Genomic DNA, 8,999 nt, shown 5'->3' on the forward strand with positions numbered 1-8,999 from the left:
GGGAGCGCGTGAGGAGGGCCGCGGAGTCCAGGCAGCGGGCCTCGGCGTCAGTCCGGACTGCTCGCCGGAGAGTGACTGGGAGGAAGAGGAGCTGCTGGTTAAACAGGACAAAACGGGCTTGTTTAGCCGTGCGGGCAGCTCTGGCGGGTTTCTGCGTGCCCTGGCTGGTGCAGCATAGCCCATCCATCGGGCAGGGGAGCGTCCAAATGCGGAAGCTTTTCCTTCGTTGCTAGATAGCCCAAAGCTCACTTGCAGTTTGGATAGCTGCGGTGTAGCGTTTGAGGGCTACAGTTTTAGGAGGCAATGCATTGGAACGTATTAAAACTTCTCTTGTATGGAAGCAGATGAGCATAATTCAGTTCTGCAAGATGAAAACCTGTGACAGTGACTCGCTTCTTGCTCTACAATAAAAGCATTTTCGGTGTATAGAAACAGTTACAAAACAACTGAATCGAGTGAATCCAGTGAACAGCACAGTGCAGACAGCATAGATCTTCCTGTGACTTTATGGTAGTCTTTAGTGTTCATGCATGTTGATCTTCTCCACAGACTTTCAACTAAAATAGTAATGAATATCAGTGGGCAAAGATGACTGTAACTGAAGCAAATTTGATGTTAACAGAGATAAGATAATAATGCAGTGTGGTTGTAGTGGAAACAAAGTAGCAGAGATGATACGAAAACAAATTTGCCTAAGGTCTGCAGGGTGGCTAAACGTGTGCTTAATTTCCTGTGCATGAGGGTAAAGTATATCAAGAAGCACAACTTACTGTTGCTGAATGGTTGTTTTTTCCCATTCCTTTTGACCTGCTGTTTGTGAGTTTTCCTGTAGATATGTTGTATACTAAGATGAATATTTTTCTGTGTTGTGAAGCATGCAAATTCCTTATCTAGGGTGGTTCCTAGAATTTTGAATTTCTGTTTAGAGCAAATTCATTGCAACCGATCACTAAAAATGCCTTTTTAACATTTTCCTTGCAGGTGAAGAAGCTTGGTATTGTTGCTGTGAGTAAGTACGCGCAGATTGTTCATTTCTCATTTGTTGTTTTTTTAACACATCTGACATCAGCACTTGATTATCAAGTCAAAAATGGAAAATTAATTATATGTACTAATACTTAAACTGAAATATGTTGAAAGGAGTCTCAGAAATATCAGATATCAATTTGAAAATAAGAGACTGCTGTTGCAATTGTAACTTAGTTCTCTTAGGGATATACCTTGTGAACCTTCTATTCCTGTCATCTTGTTCTTCCAAAAACACCCCAGGCTTCAAGGACTGATCAATAAATAAAGCAGTTAATTCCAGATCTCCTTTTTTGTTTTTTTTGTGGTTACTAGAAGGCTGTGTTGTAGGAGGAAGATAATTACAGGAACAGAGCAGGTGCAGATGGGAGTAAAAGTCTTCAGGGAATGTTAAAAATTGGCTGGACTGCTGGATACAGAGGGTATAAATCAGTGGCTTGACATCCAGTTGGCAGTTAGTAATAAAGCGTAGCACCCTAGGTGTCAACAGCAGGGCCCATGCTGCTCAGCATCTTCATCAATAGCCTGGGTGATGAGGCGGCGTGCACTTTTTGTAAAAATTTGCAGACAATACTATGTTAGGAGGAGTAGCTGACACCCAGGATGGCAGAGCTTCAGTCTCGCAAGATGTTGCAAAATGCAAGGCCTGGGCCAACAGAAACCTTGCCAAGTTCAGGGAGGGAAAGTGCAGAATCCTGCACCTGGGACAGAACAAGCCAGGAGCTGACTGACTGTGTGGCACCCTGCTGAAAAGGAGCTGGGGCTGTGCTGTTGCCAGGTTGAACGTGGACCAACAATGTAGTGACTGAATAAGGCAATCCGTGTACTGAGCTACATTAGGAACATGACCAGCAGATCAGGGAAAGTGGTTATTCTCCTATACTTCGTGCTGCTGAGGCCATACCTGGACTGCGATATTCAATGTGGTTCTCCCCCTCCCACCACTCCCCTTTCTTTTTCAGGAGGGAAGCTGAGGAATTGGGAGTGTCACTGTGAGAAGAGACATTGAAGTAACTGGATTTATTAGCCTTATGGAAGGAAAAATATGGGGTGACCTAGAGGCAGCCTGTTACCTGAAGGGCAGTTACGAAGATGGCAGAGCTGAATTTGTGGTTGTAATGGTAGACAGTAACAAGGGGCAACAGCCAGAGATTGCAGCTTGAGAGGGTCATAGTGGAGGTTATAAAAAATGCCTCTGACTAAGAGGGAGCTGTAGTACAGTGTAGAGCTTGAGCAGTCTCCTTCCCCAGAAGTTTTCAAGATTCAGCTGGGCATAGCTGCAGTTAGTCTGATATAGTACTAGTGATAATCTAGCTTTGGGAGGAGCTGGGTGGGAGGTTGGACTAGATGATTTTCAGCTGACGTTTAGATGATTCAGTGAGGTGCATGCTGTCTTGAAAAGTAGGTCTTTTACTTCGGTATACCACGAACTTTTGCATGGACTTTATAAAGCAAATATTTTTTTATTAACAGAGAACTTATAAACTTGAGAATAAATAACTGTCGCACAACTGGGACTAGATTTAGAAGATCAGCAGTGAATACACCTGTGAAGACATTAATGTAACTTCTGTTTTTAACTTACAGAATGGTGAAAACGTTGCATATTCTGTGAAATCCTTCTCCGTGGGCTATATCTTCTTACAGATGTAATCATTTAAGATTTTTGAGAAATTGAGATGTTTACATACAAAACTGCGATTGAAGAAATGAACTATGTGCCTCTCTGTGCAGTGTTGTTGGTGTATTGATGTTAGTGGTTGGAGCCCTGAACTTTTTAATTGGGGTGTGCCTAAAACTGTCTTGGCCTAAGTGGACTTGCATACAGCTCATGTGGAGTAGCAGGTATCTGTAACCTGATTGTAGGCCTAAGTCACTGCAAAGGCACTATGTAGGGAAGATGTCTAATGTGGTCAAATAAATGAGACCTCTCATAAAGCACAGCCTTTTTTTTTTGGTTTAGTTCTTCCCATTGAAGCTGTGCTGCAGTACAGCAAAGGCTACAGGATTCTTTGTGTCTGATAATAATTCATAGTACAAAGCAACGTTTTGGGGAAGGCTGCTATGTGATCATGTAAGTTTGTATCATAGGCACACTCCCACAGAATCTGATTTTTGGTCTGGTGTTTCTCTGTACAGTCGTTAGACACTGTGATTTGCATTTTTATATTTTCCTAGATTGGGAGTATTTTTCCCTAGAGAATTTTTTTCAGTTTTCTGCTGTTTGGGACCACACCAAAAGCTTCTTAATGTGGTCTGGAGCTTTGACTCTTTTTGAGCTAGTAAAGTAGCAGATCACAATAGTGAATACTCTTTCTGAAGCAGCCACAAGGTGGGGAGTGAGATGTACGCTTAGCGCGGTGAATTCCTGATGTCTCTAGCTATAACCAGGAAACGGGTGCAGGAGTGGGTCATTAGCTTCTAGATCTGGCAGAATGGCTTAACCTAATATGCATTACTAATGCTGAGACTTCAGTTTTTCATTTGTGTTCCAGTCCAGTGGGCTATGGGGTCTCACAGTCCACAGAAGTGTTACGTTGGGATAACCTCTTTGTAATGAAGTTAACGTGTGCCTTTACTTACAGTGGTAATTCAGTAATTTATTATTAAGTGTTTTTCTAAAAGAACCACCTTGTGATAGGTATGTTACTTAATGTTGTTGTTACCAGTGTGATGTTATTTATGGTAATATTTACCTTAGTCTGAAATGAGTGCATTTCTCTAAGAAATTCAACAGAACGTTGAACAGGAGAGCTTTCTTGATGGGTCACCATTGCTAAATTAAATACACTGTCAGGCTTTCTCTTTTGTTATGAACCTGAAACGTGCTGAACTTTTCTTTTTTTTTGATTAATAGGTAATGCTTTGCCACAAGACATTGCATGTTTGGCAGCAGACCGCATGTTGATATTTGCTTCATATGACAACATTCTCCATGCTTTTGCCAGGAACAAAGAGGTTTTTATTAGTTTACTTATTGCTTAGTAGTACAAAACAGTTGTGTAGTGTTTGTGTTTTCAAGACAGTTAATGTTCTACAAGTGTGTATTTCCGTAGATATTCAGTACCTTAAATTTTAAGGAAACAAAAACTGTAGAAGGAGAAATAAAAAGCTTAGAATAGAAGAATGTATGAGCAAGTTTTGTAATGACTGACCTGTGTTTTATGAATTAATTACAATAATTAGGTAGTTACTTGAAAATAAATTGTTCACATAAATTAAAGTTAAACAAAATAATCAAAATATTTAGTTGAAACATATTTTCTAACAGTTTTAAATATCAGAGAAAATTATCTTCCACTTAAAGCTGCGTGGCCTTTCCTTGTATTTTATTTAAAATTGTTGTTGACATGTGTTACCTGTCCTCAAGTATTATGTTAACATGATATGCTACCTGAACAGCTTATATTGAAACCATTTCTATTTGAAATTACAGGTGGTTCATACCTACGAAGGTCACAAGGCAAGGATACACCTTCTGCAGCCTTTTGGTGATCATGTCATTTCTGTGGATGTCGATAATGTTCTTATCGTTTGGAATATACAGTCAGAAGGTGAGAGACACTTTATTTTTGTTGCTACTTTATGGGCTGGTATAGCATTGTGACATAGTGATTTTAAAAAAAGAAGTTTTTTTTAAATCCACAGGTTCAGAAGTAGTTTATTCTTAGAAAATAAAAAAATCTTTAAATGATATTACCGTTTACATAGTACTCTGGAGTCCTAATCCTACAGTAGTTTTTCATGAATGGATCCTGCACCACATGCAAAGACCCAGTAAGGTTCCCTATAGGTATAAAGAGATATGCTTATGCAGAAATTGCATTTTAGTGTTCCATTCTCTGGTAAAGACTGTGGTACAGAGCTTCATCACCATCTCTGAAATCCTGTCATTCCTTGATATTTACCAGTCTGGGTAAGACTAAATTCTTACGAATAATCTTTTGATTGCGTCAGCATCTTCTCATGCCATTGTAAAGTGCCTTATGAAATCCTGCTTCAGTGTCCTGAAGTTTTTTTCTTTAGAAAGCTTTCTCATTGGTGTGACCAATGTCATTCCTTGGATGCTGAGTCTCAAAAGTGACTGCAGACAGTCTTTAGAGATTTGAAGTTGCTATAACAAGCAAAAGGCATGCTAATCAGATGAGGTGTTTTGCTCAGGCAGGAGCAGGAATCCTTCAGAAAGATATAAATCACTACAGTTTTGCCAGCATTGTGGTGTTAGGTAGGCTTATAGGGAAAAAATATACCTTCAAGCCAACAGATGTTATAACATAAACAAGTTTATCCTGTCCTGTTACGTGTTAGCTAATCCTTTAATGCAAGAAACACCAGTTAGGAGATTTGTACAGAGTAAACACCAGTTCTGCCTTTACATTTGCCAAGGGATGACAAGCGTGCAGATTTGTAGGGGTAGCCACACTAACATTGTTTCTTACTTTGTTGCAGAGGAGTATCTTCAAGTGGATTTTGATAAGACCACTTTTGCAGTTTCTGCAGTTCTGCATCCCAGCACCTATTTGAATAAAATTCTTCTTGGAAGTGAACAAGGGAGCTTGCAGCTATGGAATATAAGATCCAAGTAAGATTCTGAATAACTTGGATACACTTCATGCTCCAAGTAGTTTGATACGCAGCAAATAATACTTCTAAGTACCATAGATTTTGAACATGGAATCTTTTACCTCATGAGTCCTTTGGCACAAGTTTTCAGTTGGTCTATCTCCAGGAGCAAAGAATGCTGCTGCTGCTCCCTGAATGCTGATGCCTTTCAAGTTGCGTAGTGTTTACTCTCACTGAAAAATGCCAGAGATTGTTCAAGAATTTTTTTGTAATTACTTTTCTTTTTAATTTCTTGGAATCACATAGCTTTCCCATGAAAATTAATTAAATTACCAGTAAATGCATGTTCAGACCTTTTGCCTCCCTTCTTCCAAGCTTAATTTTTTAGTTGTTGTGAGTCCAAGGAAGTGCTGGAAAGTAGCATGGAGGTAATTACTAGCATTTGATCATTATACTCAAATAAGAGATGTGTAGACATGTAATTGCCTCTGAGCACGTCCCGGTAGAGCACTGTCCATAGTGGCAGTATTTCATTCCTGCCACAATCAGCTGCTTTCTAACTCATGACAGCTACAGTGAACTTCCTTGCATGATAATGTATGCAATACTGCAAAAAGGTGTTAACTCAGCTTGCGTAGTTCAGTGTTTTATTCTCATAACTATTTGCTAATTTTTTTGTTTCATATTCTGCTGTTTTGAAGTTTCTGGATATGCTATATAAATTGGCAAATAGGAATAACCTAAAAATGCAGAAAAGTAAATGTCTCATGGTACTCTTATGTCTCTTCAATGCCTGTCACAGCATCTGAGATGCAATGCATCTAGGTAACAAAAAGTCTTCCTTAGATGACTTAGTTTCTCTTTTAATTCTGTAAAAATTTACGGGACTGTTACTGCTCTTTAGTAACATTGCTGGGTAAAGCAATATCTGTTTTTGACTGTTTGTTCCCCAAGTAGTTTATTTTGTAGATAGGTGCAGGCACAATTAGACAAAAAAGTAAATTGGTAGAACTCAAGGGAAAGTTTGATGATCTCTGGCAAGAAAACAGAGTGAGACGTGGTAACACATGGCTGCTGGCAGTCTTTTAAGAATGACAACTTATATCTGTGGTGATGGAATAGTTTTTTTAATCATATCTGTGCTTAAATACTGTGTTCATAATTTCAGCCCTAGTAAGTACTGCATGACTGCCTTGTTGGTGAAGTCCTGCTTCACATTTTGGCTATTGCCATTTCTGAAAGAAACAAGATGGGATATGCTTCTAAGACGTTTTAGTCTCTTTATTTAGGGAAATTGCCCAGCAAATGAAGGATTTATTTTTATTAGAAGTTGGACTAAGACTGGCTTTTTATGTTGATATTAAGAATTCTGAAGAGCAGAAACACATGGGGAGCAACTGGCATAGAAGGGATTCTTCCTCCCTATTAATTATGTAATGAATATGTTATGTAATTATGTCACGTTTTCAGTATTAATGCATGGCACTGTCTTTTTCAATAAAAATTAACCATAAGTTTTAATCTTAACCTTACTTATTAGTATCACAGTTGTTCGGGTTTTTTCCCTTTTAACTTGTTTGTAAGGACAGAAAACTGATGGACTTTTCTGTGTAAGTCCATATAAAGCATCCATTTTGTTGTGAAAAATCCCCAAAGGTTAATTGATTCATGTTTTTTGTTTGTTTTCCAGCAAACTCTTATACTCATTTCCAGGATGGCACTTAGCGGTCACAACTCTTGAACAAGTTAGTGTTTTTGGTATCGTATTTTCTTACATAACTGATCAAGAACAGCAGGCAAAATATCACTGTTTAAAATTAAAGCAATAAAGATGACTTGTATTCTCTCAAGTAATTTTAATAACTATCTCTTGAGCATTTGAGACATTGAAGAGAGGTAAACTTGAAGGCTTATCTGCCCTTCCTCGAGTCCTAGTTCTGTTAAATTTTGCGTCCTAGTTGTTTTGTGTTGATGATACCTATAGTCTTGTGTTCATCATGTCTGTAGTCTTTACTCACTGAATGATGTAATGAATTCACAGAAACAGTTTGTTTGCAGGATGCATGTGTATCGTGTAACTTCTGTTACACTGGTAGCTTTTTGTTAAATTTGTTTTTCTTTAGAGGTTAATAAAATGTAGATTTAGCTGATTTAAGAAAAGATTTTGTGAATATGTTTGCTGTATTTTTGTAGATAAAATTTAATTAAAACGTACTGGTAACATTGATGACAGCTTTGAAAATGATCTGGAGTTGTCCTGGATAAAACCTGTAAATATGGAGGTGTGTGTCAGGGTGTATAGTGGCCTACCAGAACTATTGCAAACTTGAAGTGAGGTGTTTTTCAAAGGCTTTACAGCTTCTATAAACAGAATTGCTTCATCCAATGGATACTTGGACGTATGGATCCAAAGCACAAAATCTTGCATCTCTCATTTCTCTTTGTTTAGATTTACCAGACGTTCAGTCATGCATTGAGGTAGTATACACAGAAGATCTCATACGAGATGCCTTATTTGTTTCTTTACTATTTGTCCTGGACTTATATACATTGTCTTGTATGTATTGGTATTAATAGTGCAGCAACAAGCTTTTCCTTTTTCATTTCAGTTGCTGTTCAATTTTTCTTTCAGGCTCCAGCAGTGGATGTTGTTGCAGTTGGTCTTGTATCTGGTCATATCATTGTACATAATATTAAGTTTGATGAAACTCTGATGAAATTCCAACAAGACTGGGGTCCCATCACAGCAATATCTTTTCGTACAGGTAAGTAGTGCAAATGTGGATAAAATCACTAAAACGTAAGTGGAAGGTAGGAAAATACATTTTGATAAAACATTTCAGAATCAAAATTTGCCCTGAGAGTTTTAGTTTTCAGAGGCTGCAGATAATCTAGAAAAGTTACCAATAAATAGGGAGATCATGCATCTTCATCATACTGGCTGCTTTATAGCATTTTCTTGTGTACTAGCTCAGTGCACAGGAATTGTGACATGAAGTATTACTTCTTCCAAGAAATGTAAGACAGTTTATGTTTACAGCGTGCCAAGAGCTAACACATTACACAGTTATCAGAGCTAGTGCAGAGTAATCAGTACTCTCTAAGTTAGTATCCAAACCTGCTTCTCCATAGTGTCTTCCCCCTCCAAAACAAAGTTAGAATGTTAATAGTCGGGTGACTACTGAATGAATGTAACTGAGAACCATTGTTTATATTCACAGCTTTTTTTGGTCTAACGAGCATGTACTAATTCCTCAAGCTAGTTACTTTAGTGTTGATCCTGCCTACAGAGCTGTTGATACTGAATCTAATCTCTCATTTGAATAGACAAACTTGCAAATCTTAACAGAATATAGATTGATGCAGACCCTGTTGAGGAAGACTGCTACTGGAAAGACTTGTGAGACATG

The 8,999-nt window shown here is 38.3% G+C and overlaps 1 protein-coding gene across 1 annotated transcript in view; it reads left to right on the forward strand.

The window, feature by feature from the left end:
• Window positions 1–963: 963 nt before the first annotated feature.
• Window positions 964–8,999, forward strand: part of WDR36 (WD repeat domain 36) — a gene marked incomplete at its 3' end in the record, with an annotated part of 19,640 nt that continues 11,604 nt past the window's right edge. Inside the window, exons 1-6 of the mRNA XM_010290896.1 lie at window positions 964–1,009; window positions 3,884–3,984; window positions 4,463–4,580; window positions 5,476–5,608; window positions 7,280–7,334; window positions 8,222–8,354. Coding sequence (XP_010289198.1) covers window positions 3,928–3,984; window positions 4,463–4,580; window positions 5,476–5,608; window positions 7,280–7,334; window positions 8,222–8,354 — 496 coding nt within the window. The remainder of the gene's footprint in view (window positions 1,010–3,883; window positions 3,985–4,462; window positions 4,581–5,475; window positions 5,609–7,279; window positions 7,335–8,221; window positions 8,355–8,999) is intronic.

This window comes from Phaethon lepturus, unplaced genomic scaffold (genome assembly GCF_000687285.1).
Source record: "Phaethon lepturus isolate BGI_N335 unplaced genomic scaffold, ASM68728v1 scaffold19797, whole genome shotgun sequence".
In the NCBI taxonomy this organism is placed as follows: domain Eukaryota; kingdom Metazoa; phylum Chordata; class Aves; order Phaethontiformes; family Phaethontidae; genus Phaethon; species Phaethon lepturus.